At 38.4% G+C, this 26,929-nt stretch overlaps 1 protein-coding gene and 1 long non-coding RNA gene across 2 annotated transcripts; both read right to left on the bottom strand.

Annotated features, from left to right (window-relative positions):
- Positions 1-325: 325 nt before the first annotated feature.
- LOC129637285 (cytochrome b-c1 complex subunit 2, mitochondrial) lies at positions 326-26,237 on the bottom strand. Its single transcript, XM_055561287.1, has 14 exons — positions 26,081-26,237; positions 23,070-23,153; positions 22,823-22,972; positions 21,691-21,755; positions 20,296-20,352; positions 19,951-20,075; positions 18,346-18,443; positions 16,700-16,757; positions 13,222-13,317; positions 12,702-12,901; positions 8,033-8,113; positions 6,119-6,195; positions 3,943-4,096; positions 326-593 (listed from the first exon to the last, which is right to left on the bottom strand). The coding sequence occupies exons 1-14, from the start codon at positions 26,111-26,113 to the stop codon at positions 510-512; spliced, it is 1,362 nt and encodes a 453-aa protein (XP_055417262.1). The 5' UTR covers positions 26,114-26,237; the 3' UTR covers positions 326-509.
- LOC129637287 (uncharacterized) lies at positions 23,840-26,073 on the bottom strand. Its single transcript, XR_008707417.1, has 2 exons — positions 25,783-26,073; positions 23,840-25,010 (listed from the first exon to the last, which is right to left on the bottom strand). It is a non-coding gene; the product is annotated as an uncharacterized LOC129637287 (long non-coding RNA).
- Positions 26,238-26,929: the final 692 nt, after the last annotated feature.

Here is a 26,929-nt window from a genome sequence, read left to right as displayed (position 1 = left end):
AAAAAACGAAGCAGTGCAAATATAGGCTACAGCTAACAGGTAATATATATTTTGCACAAATAACTCTTTTGGAAAAAAGGCAAAAGGGGGTAAAACCCAGATCATTTAACTGTTCTTACCCAAGAATACAGACTTTTCACTGCTTTTATCTTTAAAAGCCAATAATAATCTGGAGATAGTTACTCTGATAGCCACTTAAGCCTTAATTTTAAGTTTCTCATGCTTCTGTACTTTATAATTATATTCCTGTTCTCCTTAAAAGCATCTAAAGCAAAAACTCAACATAAACACCTGTTGATTAACTAATTAGCAAAAATGCAAGAAAAACATTTAAATAGAATGCTTTATTGACTTTAGGTCAGTTGGGAACAATTACCTATATTTATGCTTTATATTTCATCTCACTGGAAGAAAAGATAAATGTTACAATAGAGACTTTTCACTTTCATGTATTTGCTGCTCTGGGTTCACAAAACATTCAGTTCTTTCCTGCAATATGGGATTCAGTATTACAACTCATCAATGAAAGGTGTATGCCCCAAATTTCCACTTGCTGCCATTGACTTCCGGCCAGAAACAAACTTCTTTGCAGCCTTTAAGACAGAAACAAAGAAAGAAAGTTAATACAAATAAGCAAATAGACAAACTTCTGTTACTCTGAATATTTCATCCTTCATGTGACTGAGCAAGCGTGACGCTCTATGATGACAGTAGCTGTTAAGAGGGAAAAGGGATCTGACGCTGCAGAAAGGGTATCTCCCGGGGCACGGCTGTCCGCCTCTGTCTGTATTACGATGGCAAATAGTCTGAGTCAATGAAAATACACTGATTGTTAACTTGTCAGAGTTACACTATATCCTAGTGTTCTTTATGCCACTACTTTAGAGTTCAAAGTCTGTTAGTTTACGTCAAGTGCAGTACCAAGAAGTACTTAGGTACTTAGATCAGCTTTTTAAATAAAGATGGTGTTGGAGGCAGCTGGGTTGGACTCGTGACAGTACAGTATATAAGACAAGGACAACCATTTGGAAGAGTATACAATGATGAAGCCTCTATACAGTGAGCAAAAACAAGACTTGGAGCTGACTGTGACTCAGATCATGAACTCCTTATTGCAAAATTCAGACTTAAACTGAAGAAAGCAGGGAAAACCACTAGGCCATTCAGGTATGACCTAAATCAAATCCCTTACAATTATGCAGTGGAAGTGACAAATAGATTCAAAGGATTAGATCTGATACACAGAGTGCCTGAAGAACTATGGGCGAAGGTTTGTAACACTGCACAGGAGGTGGTGATCAAAACCATCCCCAAGAAAAAGAAGTGCAAAATGGCAAAATGGTTGTCTGACGAGGCCTTACAAATAGCTGAGAAAGGAAGAGAAGCGAAAGGCAAAGGAGAAAAAGAAAGATATCCATCTGAATGTAGAGTTCCAAAGAAGAGCAAGGAGAGATAAGAAAGACTTCCTCAATGATTAATGCAAAGAGAGAGAGGAAAACAATAGAATGGGAAAGACTAGAGCTCTCTTCAAGAAAATTAGAGATAACAAGGGAACATTTCATGCAAAGACAGGCACAATAAAGGACAGAAATGGTATGGACCTAACAGAAGCAGAGGATATTAAGAAGAGGTGGCAAGAATACATAGAACTATACAAAAAAGATCTTAATGACCCAGATAACCCATGATGGTGTAATCACTCAGCTAGAGCCAGACATCCTGGAGTGCAAAGTCAAGTGGGCCTTAGGAAGCATTACTACGGGCAAAGCTAGTGGAGATGATGGAGTTCCAGCTGAGCTATTTCAAATCCTAAAAGATGATGCTGTGAAAGTGCTGCACTCAATATGCCAGCAAATTTGGAAAACTCAGCAGTGGCCACAGGACTGGAAAAGGTCAGTTTTCATTCCACTTCCAAAGAAAAGAAATGCCAAAGAATGTTCAAACTATCACACAATTGCACTCATCTCACACGCTAGCAAAGTAATGCTCAAAATTCTCCAAGCTAGGTTTCAACAGTACGTGAACTGAGAACTTTGAGCCGTTCAAGTTGGATTTAGAAAAGGCAGAGGAACCAGAGATCAAATTGCCAACATCTGTTGGGTCACAGAAAAAGCCAGAGAATTCCAGAAAAACATCTACTTCTGCTTCATTATACTATGCTAGAGCTTTTGACTCTGTGTGCACAACAAACTGTGGAAAATCCTTAAAGAGATGGGAATACCAGGCCACCTTACCTGCCTCCTTCGAAACCTGTATGCAGGTCAAGAAGCAACAGTTAGAACTGGACATCAAACAATGGACTGGTTCCAGATTGGGAAAGGAGTACATAGGCTGTATATTGTCACCCTGCTTATTTAACTTCTATGCAGAGTATATCATGCAAAATGCCAAGCTGGATGAAGCACAAGCTGGAATCAAGACTGCTGGCAGAAATATCAATAATCTCAGGTATGCAGATGACATCACCCTTATGGCAGAAAGGGAAGAAGAACTAAAGAGCCTCCTGATGAAGGTGAAAGAGGAGAGTGAAAAAGCTGGCTTAAAACTCAACATTCAAAAGACTAAGATCATGGCATCTGGTCCCATCCCATCACTAATGGCAGATAGATGGGCAGACAATGAAAACAGTGACAGACTTTATTTTGGGGGGCTCCAAAATCACTGCAGATGGTGACTGCAGACATGAAATTAAAAGATGCTTGCTCCTTGAAAGAAAAACTATGACAAACTTAGAAAGTGTATTAAAAAGCAGAGACATTACTTTGCCAACAATGGTTCGTATAGTCAAAGCTATGGTTTCTCCAGTAGTCACGTATGGATGTGAGAGTGGGACCATAAAGAAGGCTGAGTGCTGAAGAGTTGATGCTTTTGAACAGTGGTATTGGAGAAGACTTTTGAGAGTCCCTTGGACTGCAAGGAGATCAAACCAGTCAATCCTAAAAGAAATCAATCCTGAATATTCATTGGAAGGACTGATGCTGAAGCTGAAGCTCCAATTACTTTGGCTACCCGATACAAAGAGCCGACTCATTTGAAAAAACCCTGATGCCGGCAAAGATTGAAGGCAGGAGGAGAAGGGGACAGCAGAGGATGAGACGGTTGGATGGCATTACTGACTCAATGGACATGAGTTTGAGCAACCTCCAGGAGATGGTGAAGGACAGAGAAGCCTGGCGTGTTGCAGTTCATGGGGTCACAAAGAGTCAGACACAACTGAGTGACTGAACTACAACAACAACGATGATGAACTTAGGCGCCAAGTGAAATCAAGTCAGGATTGCTATCTTCCAACAGCCTTCATTTTTTTTCTATCCAAAAGGATAGACCCCTTGGTGAGAAGATGGTTGAGATCGTGACACGAAAGGGGAGTTGGCATTTTTAATACAGAAAGGACTGATTTAGGGTTCATTTTATAGTTCATGTACTTGTTAGGCACAGTAGGGAATACAAAGAGGTATAACACACAGTCTTTGCCCTCAAAACCAGTCAATTTTATAGGAAACAATATGTGAAAAATAAAAGAAAAATAGAACAAGGGCAGGAGAATGTCTTAGGCTGAGAAGACTAAAGAAAATCTTGAGATGGTGGACTGTGAAGGGTTGGCAGGATAGAAAGTTTATTTCAGAGTGAGGAGGAAAAATACCAAACGACAATTAGATTGAGTCGTATGAAACTGCCAATATTTCACTCTTCTTGACCTTTAAAAATTTAAAATAGTTTAACCTAATGGTAAACTATTAGTTGAATGAGGAAGATACACAGACTTCCTGAGTTGACAAGGAAGCTATCTGCAGATCTGATGGGATTGAGCCTCTGCCTCCACACCAGGCAGACAGATACCAAATACCCTGAGAACAGCATATACAGGCCTTATGCATTCCTTCTGAAATGGCATCATTAAGGACAAGTTATGTGATGTTAAACAGATTTTCATTTGCTTACATTTATGACATCAGCGTCAGCTACTGCATCAATCTGCTGAAGGACTGTGGATGGCGGCGTGTATGAACCAGCAGCTAGAGCCTGGGACCCAACTTCATCCAGGAAACCCTCAGAAGACTCCACTGACATCAGGTACCCAGCTTTCAGCTTGTTCCTGTCCAGTGAAAGGTGTGTAAGTAAGGCAGAAGGCAGTTTTATGGAGGAAGTTAAAGTATGTTCCTAAATCCTTAAACATGTTTGAGTAAATATGCAAACTGACAGCTTTGAAACTTTAAGAGCGCTAAAGATCTTCATTCCCTTTCTTCAGTTTACCAACTATTTTATTATTTACATTATCATTTTGAAAGCTGTCATTGTAAGATTATACTAAAAACCCAACAGAATGCATTTTGCTTTTAGATTAGAACTCAGATCTAGTTAAAAATATTTTAGTGTGAAGTCTTGATTACTGAAGGAATTCTAGCTTCCTGATACACTTTTGGTGATATTAGACATCTCTACTAAAGAAAATACCTATTTAGCCTCTTCTTATTGTCCCTTTAGCAGAATGCTGTGGACTGGGATTTGTCTCATTGAGGACAGAACAAGTGGGGAAGGAGAATATAGGTCTTTATAAGCTCCTATAGCTTAAATATGGGCACAAAAGCATCAATTTGAAATAAAATCCAATTCATAATTATCCCAGAAAGAAACTGGTGTTCAATAAGGCACTTGAGTTATTTAACTCAAACTGTAGCAAGACCTCCATTTAAACATAATTACAATTTAATGTAGCAATTTTATCACATTGTCAGCTTAACTGAAAAAAGATTTTACCTGCAGTAAACTTTACCAAGAGATTATTAGTTTGTCCCTTCAGCAATGACACCTCACTTTCTCTCTTTCAATACAGGAGGACTAAGAACCTTACCGAAAATGTATAAACTCCATCAAAATGGCAGGAAAGAAACAGAACTTGGCATTAATAACCAAAATTCTACACTTACTAAGAAAATACATTTTCTTAAATAAATTAAGACTTGAAACAGACTTTTCCTAAGTTTATCCAGTGTTTCAGTTTGTTATAAGCATGTGTTTCTGATGGAGTCATGTACAGCTGCACCCTGTCAGTCCTTGGTTCCATGTATACAACATTTAATCAAGTGTGTTGTACTTATTTCAGAGATGCACTTTTCAGTGTGTACAGTATGAAAAATGTAATAATACTAATGAGAAGAGAAATGGTAAAAGGTTGTTCCCTCCTAGGTTGTAATTCACCATCATAACTTCCTTTGTAGACAATACTAAATGATCTTTGAATACTAAAAGACTGCCTGAGTTTTAGGATTCACGTTTTGAATTGTCCTCAATGGATGAAGTCAAATTTAAATGTTTTAATCTCCTGTATGAAATGCAAGCTGATTTGTAACTCTGTCCACAGTTTGTCTCTTTTAGAGAAACTCCCAGAGGTACTGAGTTAACAGGTGTTTGCTGTTAGCACTCACTGTTAGCACAGTGAAGACAGTGGGATTTAAAAATCACCAAATAGATGGATGTTGCAGTTTTTTAAACAGGTATCTTTTTTTGTCTATCAAATCAGTAAAGAGGAAAAAATAAAGCTGCTAGTGGTTATGGTGGAACAGGCACTCCTGATGATGTGATTATAAACTGGTACAACCTTTTAATACTGTGATTGCAAAATATATAAACACAAACATATATTTTAATGCAGAGCCTTTCATTATAATATTTATAACTCTTGGCTCAATTGCAAATCTATACCAAAAAGTAATGTGAAATACGAAATTTTTTTAAGGCCAAAGATATCCTTTTAGTTTACAATTTCCAACTGTCAACAAGTATATTCTGACATACCAATTAATTCAGTAATCTGAATAAATGAAAACAGCATTATAAAGAGAAATCATTGGTTAGTAATGATAGATAATTACTAACAACTATATATGTTAATTATTTATTAACAACTATATATGCAGTATTAACAATTATGTTTAAAAATGGTGAGGAAAATATTCAAAATGTTAACAATTATATCTCTAGGTGGTAGGAATATATTTCCCTCTCCTTTAAATACTTTTTTATACTTTTCAATCCTATTGTACCTTTGTTACAGTAGTATTGTACCTAGAAAAAAAATACAACTTGCAAATAATTGAAAGTTAATATTGAAACTTACTTGGCAGCTTGCACATCTGGATTAGAAAGGTTTCCTTGAGCAATTGTTTTTACTTGGTTATAAGCAGCCTTGATAACCTAGGACAGAAAAGTAAAAGCTGGTCATCTTTGATCAGTGCCAGAGTCTCCTGCAGTATTCCAGATGCTCCTCTATGAGGCAGAAACACAAGATGGAAATAGTTGTGTCCATCTGGAATTCTTAAGTCACTAGGTGCTGCTTACACTTCCGATAAAGCAGCCGTTTGTACAATAGCCAAATAGCCAAGCTTCTTATAAACATTAAGGGGCAGGGGGCAGAGGATGGCAGTAGGGTTTAGGAAAAGAAAACTCAGGGATTTATAATTGCGTATGAAGAATAAGCACCTTTTAAAGTTCCCCAGGCTCTCAAAGTATCATGTAATTAATATTGCTTTCTCTTACTATTCACTAAGAAGAAAGCAGTAAACCGTAAGGAGCCAATCTGTAAAGACTGTCCATGCCTGGAATGCTGGGGTCATGAAGGAATCAAGTTCTAGTGATGTGAGTGGGTATAATGAACCTGGCCCATGATTTGCTCCATCCCAACCTTGGCATCATTTGGGGTCTGTTAACTTACTTTACCCTCCAAGTGAGCTACCTATTTCCATAGCCATACCCCAGACATGAACACTGAAATCCTCAATTCCAAGACCTCTGGCCTGTCTTTAATCATGCTATCCATATCTTCCATTTTTGCCAACATCTCTAGTTCCTTGATTTGTCCACTTTCAATCCATCATGTCCCTCTGGGTTTACTTCTTTAGCCTAAATCCATGAATTATCCTTTCAGCCACTCCTACTAGTGTTTCCAACTTCCTGCCACCTCTTCATACTTCTGACCAGTCTACTTTGCAAGATTCCAACCTGGGATCAACCCTACAGCTTGCCGCCTCCATTTTTCCATTAGGCTAGCCATCTGACTATACTATGCATCTGCTGCTCTGCTCATTCTGTGTGCATCTAGGCACTCATCTGTCCCCAACCTCTTACTTTCTTTAAACTTCTTTCTCTTATTCTCAAAACATGATTTAGCTTCCTACTGCACCAGGGATGTACTTCCTCATCTCTGACATCCTGTTCTCCCATCAGCCATTATGTCCAAGGACAAAAAGTCTATTTATACTTTGGATCCTGCTTGCTCTTGCTTCTACAGATTTAATCCACCTATAATTTCCTACCTCCTATATTCACTCCAATTTCTTTCCTTTCAGTATGAATATCTGTCTCTTCCTACTTAATCTCTCAGAGTAAACTCTACTAAAATCCCACCCACTCCCCTATACCTGCACCAACTTTGCATTTCTTTCTTCTCATTCATTTCTTAATATTGTAAATTTTAGTTCACTTCCAATAGTCTTGTAAAAACTGATATTGTCCAAGTTTGCTAAAACTAACAGACTTCCCTGTGGTAACTAAAGGGACGTTAATATAGAGTAGATCAAAAGATTGTTAACCAGTCTCTTTCTTGGTCTCCAAATATACCAGTTTCTCTTCTTTTTGTTTTCTTGGCCATTTCCCCTAGCTTGACCTTCAGTTTTCTTCTCCTACCAGCTTTCATATGTAACCCTGATTTCAACACACTTTCTGTTGAGGATGCCCAGTATACATCTTTGCCTTGACCTCACTTGAGTTCTCCATTTAGATAGCCTAGAGGTAACTTAATGCCACATGTCCACACAGAACCAAAATACAAAGGAAGCATTTCCTCTCTCTTTCCTGGAAGGATTAGTATATACATTTTCCATTTTTAACTTTCTTCCATAGCAGATAACACTTTAATGATATTACACTAGACAGAGATCTGATAAATCACAGTATTCAAACATTCTATATTTTTACTAAAAAAATGTTAACAGGAAAAAAAAACCTTGTGAGAATTTTTCAGTTTGCAACTTACATCTCCAGCAGATGCAGCTTGTGAGATAGTGTAGAACCCAAAGAGTCCAGAGTCTGAGTAACTGGCATTAAAAGCAGAAACCTGAAATATAATGAAACTTTACTATATGTCACTCTACCAGGTAAAACAGTACAGTTTTCCTAAGGTTGTCTAGAAAAAATATGTACCTTCACAGTATAAGCAAAGAGATGAATTAATATTTCACGTAACTGGTTCTATTAAGGACTGAAGTGTTCTGTACACAGGTTACCTTTTTCAGAACTATAATGGTTTTAACTTTTCTCATTTAACTCTTTCTAAAATGGATTGCTCATTTTCCTTGGTATTTTCTAACCTTTTGATGATTAAGGGTTAATGCAAACAGTAACCTGTAAACATTACTACATTACTACCATAGATTCAGTACAGCTGAGTGATGCAGATCATGGTCCTTGACATTAGACAAACATGCTTTCTTCCCTCTGCTGTTGGTGGTGACTTCCTTTTCACCAATTCACTTTTACTTTTTCTACAGACCAAAGTCAAAGAGTTAGAAATTTTTTTCTGCTTAGTAGCAGGTGTCCAGGGGAGCAAGCAGTTTAGCCTCTGGCAAACAGGGGTATTTCTGTGTGTAGTCTGAGTAGAGTGTTAAGCTCCTTGAGGCAGATATGACATCCTAGTAAAGTGCTTTTCAGTGTTTATGTGGGCCAATAGCCTAAGGAGCACTCATGTGTGTCTGAGTACTGTGTGCCCAGCTGTATCTGACTCTTTGCAACCTCATGGATTGTAGCCCGCCAGGCTGCTCTGTCCATGGAAATTTTCTAGGCAAGAATAATGGAGTGTGTTGCCATTTCCTATTCCAGGGGATCTTCTGGACCCAGGGATCGAAACCACATCTCTTGCAGCTCCTGCTTTGGGAGGTGGGTTCTTTACCAGTAGCGACACCTGGGAAGTCCAAGGATCACTTGAGTTGTTATAAAAAACACACTTTCAGGTTCCCACAACAGATCCATTCACTCAGATCACTACGGATGAAGTCTGGGAGCCTGAATTTTAAACTATATTCCAGGTGAAGTTTGAAAACCATGGGTTCGGTCCATATGAAGCACACAAAGATATGCACTTCAATCACTTGAAGTTTAATTACAATTCTGAGACTAACCTAGTCATTCTCCAAATTTCTGGCCAAATTCTAAAGTAGGAATTTCTGTTAAATTATGTCACTGGGTTAAACTCCAACTATCTAAAGCATCATTAATGTTCAATAGAAAAAAGTAAAGCATGAAAAAAAGAAAACAGAGTAGACCACAGACTGGAAGAAAGACCATTTGGAGGAACTCTAATTTAGGACTAATTTAAGATAATGGTTTGAAAACTGCTCCATGGACCCCTAAGGCTCTGTTTAGAAGATTCCAAGGGTTTCACTGTCAAGTAAGCCTTCTACTTTTTTAAAAGCAAAAGCTTTTGTGTTGGGCATTGCAGGTGGGAAATGGTATTGGATTAAAAAAGGCTCCTCTGCTTAAAAATAAAAGTCTGACACAACCACTCAAGTATTAAAAGGAAGGCTAAAAAGAGAAGACTGATTTAATTTCCACTGTTAAATGTCAAACGGCCAAAGACTTACTAAAGCATAACCTACCTGTGCCATGCGCTGTTGCTGAAATTATGAACAATACTTAACCCTACAATTTTGTGTTACTTTTTAAAGATATCATTGAGTACGGCACTTTAACAGCATCATCTTTTAGGATTTTAAATAGCTCAGCTGAGTTCCTTCACCTCTACTACCTTTGTTTGTAGTAGTAATGCCTCCTAAAGCCCACTTGACTTCACATTCCAGGATGTACAGCTCTAGGTGAATAACAACACCATCATGATTATCCAGTCATTAAGACCTTTTGTGTATAGTTCTTCTGTGTATTCTTTCCACCCCTTCTTTATCTCTTCTACTTCTGTTAGGTCCACTGTTTCTGTCCTTTATGGTATCCATCCTTGCATGAAATGTTCACTTAGTATCTCCAATTTTCTTGAAGAGGTTGCTGGTCTTTTCCATTCTAGTGTTTTCCTCTATTTCATTGTCCATTTAAGAAGGCCTTCTTACCTCTCTCCTAGTTCTCTGGAACTCTGCATTCAGTTTTGGGTACATCTTTCCCTTTCTCCCTTGCCTTTCACCCTCTTCTTCGCTGAGCTATTTGTTAAGCCTCCTCAACCACGCTGCATTCCTGCATTTCTTTTTCTTTGGGACAGTTTTGGTCACTGCCTCCTACACAATGTTACGAAGCTACATCCATAGTTCTTCAGGCACTCTGTCTACTAGATATAATCCTCTGAATCTATTTATCACCTCCACTGTGTAATCACAGGGGATTTGATTTAGGTCATACCTGAATGGCCAGTGGTTTTCCCTATTGTCTTCAATTTAAGCCTGAATTTTGCAATAAGGAGCTCATGATTTGAGCCATAGTCAGCTCTAGGTCTTGTTTTTGCTGACTGTACAGAGCTTCTTTATCTTTGGCTGCAAAGAATATAATCAATCTGATTTTGGTATTAACCATCTGGTGATATCCATGTGAAGAGCCTTCTCTTGTATTGCTAGAAAGGGTGTTTGCTATGACTAAAGTGTTCTCTTGACAAAACTCTGTTAGCCTTTGCCCTGTTTCATTTTGTACTCCAAGGCCAGACTTGCGTGTTATTCTAGGTATCTCTGGACTCCCTACTTTTGCATTCCAATCCCCTATGATGAAAAGGACACCTTTTTTTGATGTTAGTTCAAAATTGGGAAAGGAGTGCAGCCAAGGCTATCTATTGTCACCCTGCTTATTTTACTTATATGCAGAGTGCATTGTGTGAAATGCCAGTCTGGATGTATCACAAGCTGATGATACCACCGTAATGGTAGAAAGCAAACAGAATGAGGGTGAAAGAGGAGGATGAAAAAACTGGCTTAAAACGCAATGTCCAGAAAACTGAGATCGTAGGATCCAGTCCCATCACTTCATGGCAAACAGAAGGGGAAAAAGTAGAAGCAGTGACAGATTTTATTTTCTTGGGCTCTTACACCACTGTGGACGGTGACTGCAGCCATGAAAGTAAGATGCTTGCCCCAGGGCAGGAAAACTAAGACAAACCTAGACAGCTATTAAGAAGTGGAGACATCACTTTGCTGACAAAGGTCCATATAGTCAAAGCTACTGTTTTTCCTGTAGTCATATATGGATATGATATGGACCATAAAGAAGGCTGAGTGCCGAAGAATTGATGCTTTTGAACTGTGGTGTTGGAGAAGACTCTTGAGAGTCCCTTGGACTGCAAGGAGATCAAACCAGTCAATTCTAAACTATTGCTGAAGCTTAAGCTCTGATTAAGTTCACTGAACTGAGCTCAAGCTCCAATACTTTGGCCACCTGATGCGAACAACTGAAAAGATTCTGATGCTTGGAAAGATTGAAGGCAAAAGGAGAAGGGGGCAGCAGAGGACGAGTCTGTTAGGCAGAACCACTGACTTAATGGACATTCAGTTCAGTTCAGTCGCTCAGTCGCGTCTGACTCTCTGCGACCTCATGAACCGCAGCACACCAGGCCTCCCTGTCCATCACCAACTCCCGGAGTCCACCCAAACCCATGTCTGTTGAGTCGGTGATGCCATCCAACCATCTCATCCTCTGTCGTCCCCTTCTCCTCCTGCCCTTAATCTTTCCCAGTATCAGGGTCTTTTCAAATGAGTCAGCTCTTTGCATCAGGTGGCCAAAGTATTAGAGTTTCAGCTTCAACATCAGTCCTTCCAATGAACACCCAGGACTGATCTTTAGGATGGACTGGTTGGATCTCCTTGCGGTCCAAAGGACTCTCAAGAGTCTTCTCCAACATCATAGTTCAAAAGCATCAATTCTTCGGTGCTCAGCTTTCTTTATAGTCCAACTCTCACATCCATACATGACCACTGGAAGAACCATAGCTTTGACTAGACGGACCTTTGTTGACAAAGTGATGTCTCTGCTTTTTAATATGCTGTCTAGGTTGGTCATAACTTTCCTTCCACAGAGTAAGTGTCTTTTAATTTCATGGCTGCAGTCACCACCTGCAGTGATTTTGGTGCCCAGAAAAATAGTCAGCCACTGTTTCCCCATCTGGTTGCCATGAAGTGATAGGACCGGATGCCATGATCTTAGTTTTCTGAATACTGAGCTTTAAGCCAATTTTTTCACTTTCCTTTTTCACTTTCATCAAGAGGCTCTTTAGTTCCTCTTCACTTTCTGCCATAAGGGTGGTGTCACCTCCATATCTGAGGTTATTGATATTTCTCCCAGCAATCTTGATTCCTTCCAGCTGTGCTTCTTCCAGCCCAGCGTTTCTCATCATGTACCCTGCATGTAAGTTAAATAAGCAGGGTGACATGAACATGAAGTTCATGAACATGAAGTTGAGCAAACTCCAAGAGAGAGTGGGGATTTTGGATTTTTTGGAATTTTTAAGCATTCAATTTGTTTTATATTAGAATAACAGTAAGTTTTTGATAGACCCACTAAGGTACTAAAATTAAGCCTGGCTGCCTCTTCAATTTTACAAAGATTTTCTTTGTGTCATCTTAAATTTTAAAAGCGGTTTAATACTAAGATCAAGTTTCCAGGACAACATTGTAAACATTAAGCCTTTGAAAACAAAAGGAAAGATGTTCACTGTTCAGACTCACATCAAATGGCTGGTGAACTCCCTTGGCAACAGCCTGGTACAGACAGCTGGTGGCATTGCTGCCCCTCTTAACGTGTGGTCCAGCACCGAGGACGTGCTGGAGAACACTGAACGCGTTTGCTTCTGCACTTCCTATGGCTGCACTCTCTGCTACAAGAGCGGCATGGACGAGACTGTCTCCATTCTGTTCTCGAATTTCACCTGGGGCCATGTAAAGAAAGAGCAAGGAAGAAACCATTTTTTGGTTTTATTCTTCAATACTCTCTATGAGACAGTATTACTGCATTAAGATGAAGCTCTTCTCTGGCCTGGTCCTCTCCTTGCTACCCTGCCCTTCCCCCAACACATTCACAAATATACTTAACACATAATACCCAAGCAATTGATACTTTCCACAATGATTCTCTTTCCACAATGATACTGTTTGGTAGTAAACAATCAGGCCTATTATACTCCAATATGCTATTGTGGGGGAGAGGCGGCATCCTGGTAAATTAACCTTAACAGAACAAAATGCTTACCTCCATGGTACTTGGCTTTTGCACCAGATAAACCAAGGCCACCCCTTATGTTAAGAAACTGTTCAGCAACTTGCTTTAGAACAGGATGACTCACACCTATGTCAGTAGAAACAAACAAACAAAAAACTATAAACAAACAAAAAACTAAGAACCAGAATTTCTAAAACACAATTGTAGAATACCTACTATTTTAAAAATGCTTCATTATATAATTAAAATATTATAATGCTCTTACAGAGATATGCATTTATAGCTTTATTATGTATTCATCTAGAACCTTTTTTTATGTAAATACTAATATTATTCTTTTTATTTTTAAAATGGTATCTTCTATTGATACTGTTTCTAACTTGTCTGTTGTAATTTACTTCTGAGTGGACTACACCAAACATGTAATGGTTATAAAGAATTCTATTATACTGATGTACCATTATTTATTTAATCAATCTCTTCCTGATGCACATGTTTCTAATAACTGGCTATTAAAACAATACTGCAATATGCATCAAGAGGCATTTTTAAAAGGAACGAAGAGATACTCCACAAAATGGGAAAAATATTTGCAAATCATGTATCTGGTAAGGATTAGTATCCAGAATATATAAAATACTCTTACAACTCAACAATGAAGAACAAACAACCCAATTAAAAACTGGCCAACGCACTTGAATGAACATTTCTCCAAAGGAGACACATAAACAGCCAAAAAGCACAAAAAAAGTTCAATGTTATAAATCACTACAATGGGATACCACTTCATAAGACATATGATAGTACATATTGGTGAGGATGTGGAGAAGCTGGAATCCTTATACACTGCTGGTGGGAAAATAAAATGGTTCAACTGCTTTGGAAAACAGTTTCATAGTTCTTCAAAGGGTTAAATAGAGAGATATCCTATATCCTAATCCTAGCAATTCTACTCCTAGGTATACACCCAAAAGAATGAAAAAGATATTTTGTTAAAAAACTTACACATGAATGTTTATATTCTTAATAGCTAAAACATGCAGGAACAACCCAAATGTCCAACTGGTGAATGAACAAAATGTCGTATTGAAATATTTTTCAGCCAGAAAAGGGAATGGAACATTGGTACATGCTATAATATGGATGTACCTTAAAAACATTAGGCTAAGTGACTAAGTGAAAGAAGTCAGTTATAGAGGCTATTACTGTAAAATTCTCTTTGTATGAAATGTCCAGAATAGTCAGCTCTCTACAGATAGAAAGTAGACTGCCGGTTGTCAGATGCAAGGAGGTGGAATGAGGAGTGCCTGCTATTGAGTATGGGGTTTCTTCTGGGGATGATGAAAATGTTCTGAGATTAGACAGTGGCAACAGCTGCACAACTCTGAGTATGCTAAAAAGCACAAACTGCACACTTTAGAAGGGTGAATTTTACACAGTGTGAATTATACCTCAGTTATTATTTGTAAAACAAATGAACAAAATCCAACTACTGCAAACAAAATTCTCATGCAAGTATTTTGTAAACTTATCAAAATATTTCTGAATGGTAAATTCTTAAAATAGACCTCCAAAAATGTACCAGTTTACTCCTGCTAATTTTTGAGTGCCTATTTCTCCATACCTTGGTTAATACTGGGTAGTGTCACTCTTTTAATTTTTGCCAACTTCACAGATTAAAAATTTCTTAGTTATTACATCTTTTACAATAATTGTATACACAACACACTTCTGCATGAACTGTTTGTTCATCCCTTTGTTGATTTTTCTATTAAACTGTACTTAAAACAAAAGCTCTTTGTAAAAAGCTCTTTGCTTAGAGAAATTTGCCCTTTGTCATAGGTTTTGCAAATACTGTAATGAATTTAAAAGTTAGTACTTAAAAAAAAAAGACTAGCTTTTTTCTTTTCAGAGTTGTGGAGGATTTATTTATATGCTATAAAACTGTGTTGGGGATATTTTAAAAATTTTATTGATGTATAGCTGATTTACAATGTTGTGTTAATTTCTGTTGTACAGGAAAGTGATTCAGTTATACATATACTTTTTCATTATGGTTTATCACAGGAAATTGAATATAGTTCTCTGTGCTATATAGTAGGACCTTGTTGCTTATACATTCTATCTATACTAGTTTGCATCTACTAATCCCAAATTCAGCACCTTCCCTCCCCGACACCCCTCAGCAACCACAATTCTGCTCTCTAGGAGTCTGTTTCTGTTTCACAGATATGTTCATTAGTGTTGTATTTTAGATTCCATGTTAAGTGGTATCATGTGGTCCTTTTCTCTTTCTGACTTGCTTCGCTTAGTATGATAATGTTTACATCCATTCATGTTGCTGCAAGTGGCACTATTTCATTCTTTTTCATGGCTGAATAATATTCTATTGAATATATGTACCATATCTTCCTTATCCATTCATTTGTCAGTGGACATTCAGGTTGTTTCCATGAAAGACTAGCTATTAAAATCCTATCAGGGCTTCCCTGGTGGCTCAGTGGTAAAGAATCTGCCTGCGAATGCAGGAGACACAGGTCTGGGATTGATCCTTGATCTGGGAAGATCCCAAGCGCTGCGGGGCTCCTAAGCCTGTAGGCCACAACTACTGTACTGTACGCCACACGTACAGCCTGCGCTCTGCAACAAGAGAAGTCACAACAGTGAGAAGCCTGTGCACGGCAACTAGAGAGTAGCCCTCGCTCTCTGCAACTAGAGAAAAGCCTGTGCAGCAACAAAGACTCAGCACAGCCAAATAAATTTTAAAAATTATGTATATAAAAATCCTATCACATACCGACTTTCTGACCTAACACAGGGTAAGTTCTCAAATTTTGTTCAATCCCGTATTCACATAATTATAGCTTAAGGGACTACTCTTTTTTTAAGTAACTTATACAGAGACAGTGAAACAAATCTTTATTCTTAACTATAAGTGCAACATCTACTAGGAGTGCACCTTAGTTTCTCTTTTTTCAATTAACCACTTTCTAAAATGAGACAGAACAACACATGGAGAATTGTGTAATCAGAATTTAAAAAAATACCCAAGTGAGTTTATTATAAATTGAGGCTGGTTACCAATATAGTGATACAATTACAATGTACTGGAAAGGTGTCCCCTTTACTACCCCGACAATTAGAAAAGGAAAAGTCAGCAGCCTCAGGGAATTTCCTGATTATCTACCACTTTCTCTGGGAGCCAAGAAACATGGAACTGTAAGTTACCTAGATATTGATATAACTGTAAAAGATGTATATATACACAGTTACATATGATAGTATCTGATTTTATAGTTTCAAGGATAATTCTACCTTCTCATTGAATATAGCTTCCTGTGCTATAACAGGATCTTGCTGTTTATCTATTCTATACATAATAGGTTGCATCTGCTCTTCCCAAACCAACCCTTTCCTGTGCTTCCCCCTTGGCAACCATAAGTCTGTTTTCTATGTTTGTGAGTTAAAAAAAACTACTCTTAAAAGAAGCAGGTAATTGCCAACTTACCAAGTCCAATCAAAGCCATTCTTGCACTTGTAAAATGATTCTGTACATAGTCATGTAACTGAGAAAGTGAAAACATTTATCTGGTTATACTGGTATAAATATAAAGAACTACAAAAATATCAAAGTGCAGTTTAGCAGAGAATAAACAGGCTTAAAAGCTGCTGTAATGAACTATAAGGGACTACCTAGAACTGAATTAAATTGAGCTTTTAAAATCCATTGCTAGAACTGAATGTGGTGATGGTTATGTAACTCTGTGAACAGAATAAAAACCTGAATTGTGCATTTTAAATGCTGAACTGTATGGTATGTAAATTATATCTCAATGAAGCTGTTAACGAAAAAAACAAAACAAAAATTAGAGCACATATTGGCTTGAACTTGAAGAAATGGGACTAAGTTTATGATTTTTATTATAATGTGATTTAAGTAGTACATCAGGTTCATCTTTATACAGGTAGTAATAAAGCACTGTTGTTAACATTCTATAGTAGAGCTAACAGTTATATCACTATATTCCTCTTGCCTGTCTTTGAAGATTTTTTTGCTAATAAGTTAGTGTCTATACCAGGGTTTCCAACCTGGATGATTACAGAATTATTTCGGGAGCTTAAAAAAAATTCGTCAATGTCTCCCTACTAATATAGATTAATACAGTAGATTCAATGTGAAATCTTGGGATCTTTATATAAAAGTAGGGCTAAAACATGCATTCTCAACTATACTACTGCTCCCAAGAGAGTGAAAATTACTTCTTGGGGGAAGAAAAAAAAAAAAGAAAATCCTTTATATATAAAGTACAAATATACATACAGTGCATAAACAGATATACAGTATATCTGTGGTGTTAAAAATTCATGGTGGGGGGGGGTGGCTAAAAAGGTTCCCTGAGTAATGTTTAGACTTGCTGAAGCTCAGTTTATTTAGATTTTGTGCCCTAAAACGAATGCTGTCTCCATCTATTGAGCCATCTTGGAAAGTCATACTCTTATTTTTTTCCTGGTGATGTTTTTCTACTGAATGCTGCTTTTGCTCAAAGTGTTCCAGCACCAATTTCTTTAGAATTTCCTTTAGCCTAGGGATACATTTTAAAAATGCTAGTAACTTTGATAATCATGGTTAATAACTTGGTATTTGTCTACACACACCTTACTTTTTGAAAAAATGGGACCCTTTAATACATCCTATTCATAAATTATGAATGAAATTTCTGTAATGAATTCATAAAGTATGAATGAATGAAATGTCTGGTCAGAATGTAATTCTGAAATTTCTGTAATTCCCCACCAGGGAATTGCCCCTTTCATAATAAACTTTTTTTTTTTTAGTTGAAAGATACACAAAAACTGTTCAGACAGAATTTTAGTCAAAAAGCAAGTTGATGAATAGGGAATTTCCTGGTGGTTCAGGACTCTACTCTTTACTGCAGGGGACATGGGTTTGATCCCTGGTAGGGGAACTAAGCTCCCACAAGTTGCGTAGTATAGCCAAAAAAAAAGGCAGCAAAGTGATGGAAAAAAAAGCAAGCAAGAGAATATCTTAAATTAGACGACAAGAAAATTAGCAAACAAAACTGAGTGGTAGATGAACATTCAAATTAATGTGAAAATGAGCACATTTAAAAATGTAAGGTGTTTTATCAGTACCTCAACTGGTGTCACTTTTCCAATCCTATAATCAGGACAATATAAGGAATTAGCCAAGGCATTTCTGTAAGCAGCAGCATGCAAATTTTCAATGACGTCTGTAAAATAAGTAAAGAAGCAGTTACAGAAACATGGTTTAAATAAAGACAACACCATGTAGAGAGCCTCGAAAACAACTATACAACTTTGGTCATTGTATTCAAGCATTGAAAATTTATTATTACCTCTAGCAACTTCTAAAATTCTGCCAGTCAAATGTGCTGAGAAAAATAAGATTCTCTGATAGCAGCCTGTAAATGTCAGTATCCACCTGAAGAGGTATGCCCGGGCAGAGAGACACCAGCCAGGAGACTACAATAACTGTTCAGGCACAAAGGATGAGGGCTGGAGCCTCACTGCTACCAGTGGGGAAGGAAGCTACTCAGGACACAGAAGTCATCTTTTCTACAATTTTACTATTCTATTTCTTTTATCAAAGGCCTGGGGTAACAAAGTTATCACCATGAAATATAATATGAGCAAACAGGAGCCAAGCACTCACTATGTTCCAGACACTTGACAGGCCTGCATGTGAATGAGCCATGCCATTCTGAGCCCCTGCAGTTGACCGCCTGCTTATACCTCAGTGGGCTACCTGCACGTTTCTGCTCCTACCAGAAGTTCTTGACTTCTGAGAATCAGTGGTGCTTTTTTTATCTTACAGATTTGTTCTGCCAGGTATGCTTATCAAGATTATATAACCAAACATTCTATAAACACAAACATGAATACAAAAAAGGATTTTTTTAAATTAAGTTGATTGCTTTGGAAAAACCCAATAAAAGGGAGCTGGCTAAACAACAGCAGCAATATATAACAGTAAAAGTAGCAGCAGCAAATAAACTGCTGCCAGATTTGGTGTAAGTAAAACAATCATTAAAAAACACCAGGGGGTGCTCTGATACAACCTAGAGGGGTGGGATAGGGAGGGAGGTGTAAGAGGGAGGGGACATATACATATGGCTGATTCATGTTGATTTAAGGCAGAAACCACCACAATACTATAAAGTAATTATCCTCCAATTAAAAATAAAAGACTGTTAAAAAACAAAAAACACCAGAGAACTTCCCAGGTGGCACAGTGCTAAGAATCCATCTGCCAGTGCAGGGTACATGGGTTCGATCCCTGGTCTGGGACGATTCCACATGCCGAGGAGCAACTAAGCCTGTGTGCCACAACTACTGAACCCGCGGGCCTGGAGCCCATGCTCCACAGCAAGAGAAGCCTGCTCCCCCAAACTAGATGAAATCTGCGCACAGCACAGAAGATCCAGTGCAACTAATAAAACAAACAAAAAAATCAGCGATGGGAGGATGGGCATAAAACACAGGTGAAAGGCCTAGGATTCTGTAATAAATTTACATATTAACATGATGAAAAATAATCAACAATACAAATGTTTAGAAATGAACAATGTTTTAAAAAGTGGACAAATTTTTGGAAAGCGTATTTTCAAACCCAAGGAGAAAAAGAATTTCAACAGCAGTTTTATTCCTCTACAAATTGATTTTCTTGAAATCCCAGTATCTTAGAAACAATGGAATATAATCTAAAAGTGCACTTACGAGCCTGTGGATTCTGAAAAGCCACAGCTTTGTCGATCCTTAGCTGAGGCTGAAGGGCAGCTACCTCCCAGCGTCGAAATTCTGGTGCTGTGGTGACATTGAGCAGGAACTCCATTAGAATATCACTACAGAAGACATGAAGCTCAGAGTTACCAGTCAAAAATTTAAAACGAACATCCATTCTACGTAACTGTAATGCTTTTTATTAAACTTTAGGCAGTTTGTGAATAACAATCCAAAACCAACATCAGAGGTCATGCCACACTGGAAAAAAAAAAAATAGTAGAACTGAGCATCTAAGTACTTCTTTAAAAGCAGATCTTCTAAATAAACACAGGTACTCACACATCATCCCGAAGGCATTCCACAGTATAGGCCATATTTTCCCTTGTTGAAGTCACGCTGAGTCAAAAATAAATTACAGTGAATTATCTAAATCAGAAGAATAAGCTTTCTCTTATATCTTCATGAAATCAATCTTTTGGAAAAAATATTTTGAGGTATAAAAAGTATAAGTAATAGTGAACAAAAATATGCACACTCAACTAAAGATTTTAACTATTTAAAAAAATCTTAAATAAGAAAACAGTTAAGTATTTCAACTTGACAAAAAGGAAGAAAGTCCTGACATATTACACTTGGATAAACCTTGAAAACATTTTGCTCAGTGAAGTCAGTCAGTCATGAAAAGGTAACACATACTATTTGATTCCACTGATATTAGGTACCTAGAGTAGTCAAAATCATGGGAACAACACAGAATGCTGCTTGCCTAGGGCTGAGGGAAGGGAAGGTGGTGTTTAATAGCTACAGGGTTTGGGTTGGGGAAGATGAAAACATTCTGGAGATGGGTGGTGGTGATGGTTGCTCAATGACACTTATTGTTATAGAAGCACACATGTTAAAGGTGGTAAATTTTATCTTATATGTATTTTACCACAACTTAAAAAAGGCAATTTTAAAGTTGAAGATCTCTTTGTATCCTTCCCAGGCTCTCACACTTTCTCCCACTTGAGACAAACATAATTATAAGCGTTACATATTATTTTGTTAAAAACCTCCTCATACCTTCAAAAAATCTTAAAAATTGTTTTCCAAAAAACATTTGTTAAGTCTGCCATGTTGATACAGACTGAATTCATCTCTTAACTGCTGTTCATTCCTAACTGTAGTAGTCCCAGCATATTATTGTATCATACTTTACTTATCCACCTCTTTAAAGACAGGCATTTAGATTGTTTCCAGTCACAGTATAAAGAATTCCTTTGTGCATGTGGATTAAAAACTGTTAGGTTGAAGAATATGCTCATTTTTAATATTAATTGATATTTCTTGATTCTTTCCTAAGTAGCTATATCAACTCATACTCCCACCAGCAGTATAAAATGGTATCGAACTGTTGATTTTAAGATCATTGTTTCTGGGCTCTTCTTCTGGGAACAGCCTATTCCTATCTTTGTTCCTATCCATTTACTCTTTGGTTGTTTTCCTAATTTGCAGTTCTTTATTTTTCCAAATAATCTTCTCCATATTACATATGTTACAAACACCTACTTTTAGTTACTTAGATTTTTACTTTCAGGCATAAAGATGTTTTACATTTATGCAGTCAAATTCATCAGTCTTTTCTTTCTTGTGCCTTAAGAAACTGTTAACCACCTTGATAACAGAGATAAGTTCCTTTATAACTGATCATCTTATGGTGTTTTCACTATTTCCGATTATGTATTTTTAACAAACCTTAATTTACCACCAACTGCTTCAATTCCACGGGTTATCTTGAAAGATGAAGCTCCTTTTGTAGTCTTGGAAAAGAAAAAGACAACCATTTTTGGTATTTTTTAATGCCAAGTTTGCCAAACATGACTTTATGTCAAAATCTAATGTCTGTCATTAAATTCAAAGGAACACTAACTAAAAATACTGCCTCCTTTTAAGAAATGCCCAACAAAGTTGACCCAAAGGCACAAGTATAGATTTTTATATAAAGTACATTTAGATAAAAATTCAATTATCAAATACATGCTTGTTGGATTCATCAATCTATTGTGAAAGAGATTTGCATATGGGAAAAAATAATTTTCAATTTCTGGCACTTCTTTTTAACAATTAAAAATCTTGTCCTTTTTTTGGTACATGATTCTTTTATTTTTTAAAAAATTAATTTATTTTAATTGGAGGCTAATTACTTTACAATATTGTGGCGGTTTTTGCCATACATTGACATGAATCAGCCATGGATGTACATGTGTCTCACTATCCTAAAAATGTTGTCTTTTTACTGATTTCTTATGCTCTAGATGGACACTAATTTACTGCTTCCCTGTGATAAGTATCCTGTGATTTTTCACGCTATATTAGGGGACTGTACTGGGTTGAAAACATCCCCCAAATTCATGTCTACCCAAGAACCTACAAAAGTGACCCTGTTTGGAAATAGCCTTTGCAGATGTAAGTATTTAAAATGAGGTCATGCTGGATAAGAGTGTGCCCTTCAGTAAAAGGGATATTTGGACACAGAAACACAGACAGACAGGGCCACGTGAAATCAGGGGCAGATACTGGAATGATGCAGCCGCAAGCCAAGGAATGAAAAGGACTGCCGGCTACCACCAGAAGCTGTGGGAGAAACAAAGGCAAGATTCTTCCTAGAGCCTTCAGAGGGAGTATGGCCCTACTGACACCATGACTTTGACTTCAGCCTCTAAAACTGTGACAGGATCAACTCCTGGTGTTTAAGCCAGACTGTCTGAAGTAATTTGTTATGGCAGCTCCAGGAAACTAACATAGGGGTGTTGCTTTTAGTTTTTCTTTTCTGTAGGACCAAGATATCACAGATTTCTAAACACACGGAAGTAGTAAAGATGCTTACCAAACTGGATGCAAGACGAAGCAAATGAGAAGTTCCTAAATTGTTGGAGTTCTCATATCTGCTGCCTGCTTTAATGAACAAACCAATTCTTGATGCAGGAGCATAGTTTTCGAGAGAAGCAATCACTAAACCATTTGGTAACCTGGTAAACTGTATATAAGATAAAGCAGGGATGTGATTAATGTCTTTATATTACCAAGAACAGTAAGGCGTGTGTGTGCCCAGTGAGTAACTCAGGGGGACTAACCTCAAGGTCCTGAGGATGTGGAGGCACTCCTGCAGGGGCTGCTGTGGCTTTAACTTTAGGAGCAACTTTGAGGGAATAAAATCTCTAAACACAAAAAGAGACAGGTTACCACATTTCTCAAAAGAATAGTGCATTGTATCTGAGTTGGCCCAAGCAATAGAGGCTGTTCAGTGGTAAAAAAAACTCCATGGGAGGAGTCAGCTGATTAACCTATTAACTAACCCACCAGTTTACCCATGCCACTCCTAAATCTCTATTTTTGATCTGTATAGCTTGAAGGAACGCTGAGTTGAACATGTTCATTTCTTTTTTAAAGATTCACTGCATTTTCTTTTACCTTTTAACTACCTATTAGAGCTCCAAGTGGTCCTTTCTAGGCTCTAATGCTTTGGAACTTTTTGAAAAAGTGTGGAATAGCCATTCATACCTTTTTATAGATTTTAGCATTACTGTTTCTCTTATCTGCCTAAAGAGTCTCATCTGTTTAGTCTACTTTCCAATATGACTTCATTTCCTAAATCATTTTAGTAACCTTTAAAAAGCATATCAAAGAAAACATCATCCAAGCGCCCAAATATTTCCCATAGTATCTTCACTCTTTGTGCTACATTAAGGCTACACAACTAAAGGTTTTGTTTTTTTTTTATCTTCTTTGACTAATACACCCTGAGATTAACGATAGGTACACCCACAGCAGATTCTCAAAATGTAATATGCAGTCACGGGAAGGGATCCTCTTAAACGTCAGATAATGGATCCAAAATGTGTAATTTTATTCCGCTTTTTTTTTGGCGAATGATATACAACGCCACAGAATTAATTCTGATTATGTCTAAGGATCATAAGGTTACTAGTGGAGATGTTGAGAATTAAACCTTAGTACTCCCAGGATTAAATGAACATGCTGCCTGAGTTTCCCAAGGAGCCCCTCAGAGGCTGCATTGTTCCTACTTCATGTTGTCCAGGAGGGCTGCTGGCTGTGCATTCAGCTTCAACGCTGTACTAATGAAAACTATCAGTTCAGTCGCTCAGTCGTGTCCGACTCTCTGCGACCACGTGACGGCCAGGCCTCCTTATTGTCTGCCCTTCTCCTCCCTCCAATTTTTCCTAACATCAGGGTCTTTTCAAATGAGTCAGCTCTTTGCATCTGATGGCCAAAGTATCAGAGTTTCAGCTTCAACATCAATCCTTCCAGTGAACACTCAGGACTGATTTCCTTTAGGATGGACTGGATGGATTTCCTTGCAGTCCAAGGGACTTTCAAGAGTCTTCTCCAATACCACAGTTCAAAAGCATCAATTCTTTTGCGCTCAGCATTCTTTATAGTCCAACTCTTACATCCATACATGACTACTGGAAAAACCATAGCCTTGACTAGACGGACCTTTGTTGACAAAGTGATGTCTCTGCTTTTTAATATGCTGTCTAGGTTGGTCATAACTTTCCTTAGCACTTTCAAATTATAAATTACAATTAGCTTTGCTTTATTATCATCAATTTCATTCACTGGGTGTGGTACAGTTAACTCTACTAGTGATTCTAGCTTTTGATTTTTCCAGAAACGTAAAAAATTTAAGATACGTGGGCACAGTTGCTAAGGTAGATTTAGGTGCTCTCCTCTCAAATGTGCCTGAGCAGTGACACTTTGTGATAACATACTTTCTATAATTTGTTCCATTCAAACCTGTTTCAAAGAATTATCCTAGTAACTGCCCATACAATTACTATTTTGTTTTAATAACAAAAGATGTATCAATTTATTCTTATGTAAAGTAAGTGCTGTAAGTAGAAACAACAATTGCTTTCAATCTTACTGCAATTTGTTTACATTGGTCCTATTCAACTCTGTTACCTTTGAGTTCTTTTTTCTACTGAAAGGTGAGGATGGAACGAATGAGGAGGAGATTTTGAGGTCTTTTGCCAATCCAACTGGACTTCCCTCTAAGGGTTATTAAAATCACCGGTTAGTTTAGGGGTGCTAAGAAGGCTAAGAGAATTACAGTCTAAATCAAGGTCATTTGTATAATTCATAGTTTATCTATTTAAATATTAAGTACCCAGAAACTCCATTCCCTGGTTTTTCGAACCTTCTAGTAGATTAATTACTACGTTACTTAGCAACCCAGGCTCTCTTGGTATTTTGAGCTGGATAATTCTGTTGTAGGTGGCTTTGAGCACTGAAGGATCTTCAGCAGTAGCATTCCCCTGCCCCTCAGGTTGTCACAACCAAAAATGTCTCTAGATATTGCCAAATGTCCCCTGGGGGCAAAATTGGCCTCAAAGAGTTGTTTTAAACTCAGAGGTTGAGACTGTCCCCTCTTGATAACCACCAGTCCACAATGATAGAACACTGATACTGGAGTTTTCCCCAAGTGACAGCTATGTGTCAGTCGGACATGGAGGAGGAGCCTTAAGAAGCTCTAAAGGGAAGGCCAAGAACCCCTCCTGGATAATATTAAAACAAGATCAAGAAAAGCACGCTTTATGCAGCCAGGACACGACAGTAACAATCAAGTTCCAGGTTCACTGAAAAACGCTATACAGGTATTAGCTCATTTTTTCCCTTATGATTTTACTCATAAGCCCGCTTAACAGTTGGAGCAGCTGATGCTACATGATATGCCAAGAAACAAAGACAGCAGCTGATAGGGTAGGGATGGGGGACTAGGTCTACACCGGCCTCCTGCGACCCATATCTCGCGGTCTCCTTCACCTGTACGCAAGTGCAGCAATGACCTTCAAAGGTGTCTCCACCGAGTCGCTTCACCTCTGCTCTCAAGCCCCCCCTCTCTCTGCACGTTTTCCTGCATTAGGTCTCCTCTGCTCGGAGCATGAGCGGGCCTTCCAACGTCTGACCCACCCAGCCTGGAGCCCAGTTAGCCTGCAGGGTTCAGCTGAAGGGCAGAACGAAGCCCAGCGCCCAGGGGCCCCAAACCAGGCAACTCCGGTCCGTATGACCTTGCTGACCATTTGCTTTCCAACCCTTCCCCAAGCCCGCCGGCTGTGCTCACCGAGAGGGACCCGGCTCTGGTTAACAGCTTCATTGCTCAAGATTGTTCTGAGCCTCGGTGGCTGCCGCCTTAGAGGAAAGCAAGATGGTGGCTGACAGCGGCAGTGGCCCAGCTTTCCCTGCGACACTCTTTCCCACGTCTCTTACGTGTGGGACTCTCTAGACGACCGGCTGCGCTCTACTGCTCCTTGGAGGTTGGGCCAGTCCAATTCCTCCAAGACATAGGATAGGGAGACGCATAATTTCATAAGGGAGTATTTAGAAGATAATTTCAGTTACCTATTTTTTAGTTCTCTTCCTGGCCTGGATATCCACTCTGTAATCTTCTGACTACTCTTGCGACAGCACATAGCAGCCTCTCTCCCTCCCCCCCGCCACTTTGGATTCTCCCGATCCGGACTGTCCAATGAAAGAGTCGGGTTCCCCGGATTCCACCCGCGGCGTCCGGGCTCAAGCCCTCTAAACTCCAGGACTTCCCGCTCCGTAGAAGCCGGCGGCTTTAGAAGACCTTCTTGTATCTGCCTTTCTGCAGAGACTTAGGCTTCGAAACCGGGTGTGATTGCCTGTTGCTTGGTGAAGTCGTCATTAGATCATTAGCTCCATGAGAACTTAGGCCTTGTCCAACCAATTCTCTTCTCTAACTGCCAGACCACGCCGAAATACACCTAGGTGAGATGGAAGCTTAGGAAATCAGTACAACTAAGGTCTCTGCTGTCCCGGAGTTAATAATCTAGGCTGGGTTTACGTAGAAAATAAAAACTGCACTATAGTTTAGTTTTAGAAAAGTTAAAATGTTTTGAATAGTAGTAGTGTGCGTGTGAGTGGGTGAGAGAGACTTCTAAGCTGAAGC

The sequence above is a fragment of the Bubalus kerabau genome, chromosome 23 (assembly GCF_029407905.1).
Source record: "Bubalus kerabau isolate K-KA32 ecotype Philippines breed swamp buffalo chromosome 23, PCC_UOA_SB_1v2, whole genome shotgun sequence".
NCBI classification, from domain to species: Eukaryota; Metazoa; Chordata; class Mammalia; order Artiodactyla; family Bovidae; genus Bubalus; species Bubalus kerabau.
Note: the sequence above shows the minus strand (reverse complement) of the source record. Positions and strands in the feature narration are given on the sequence as shown.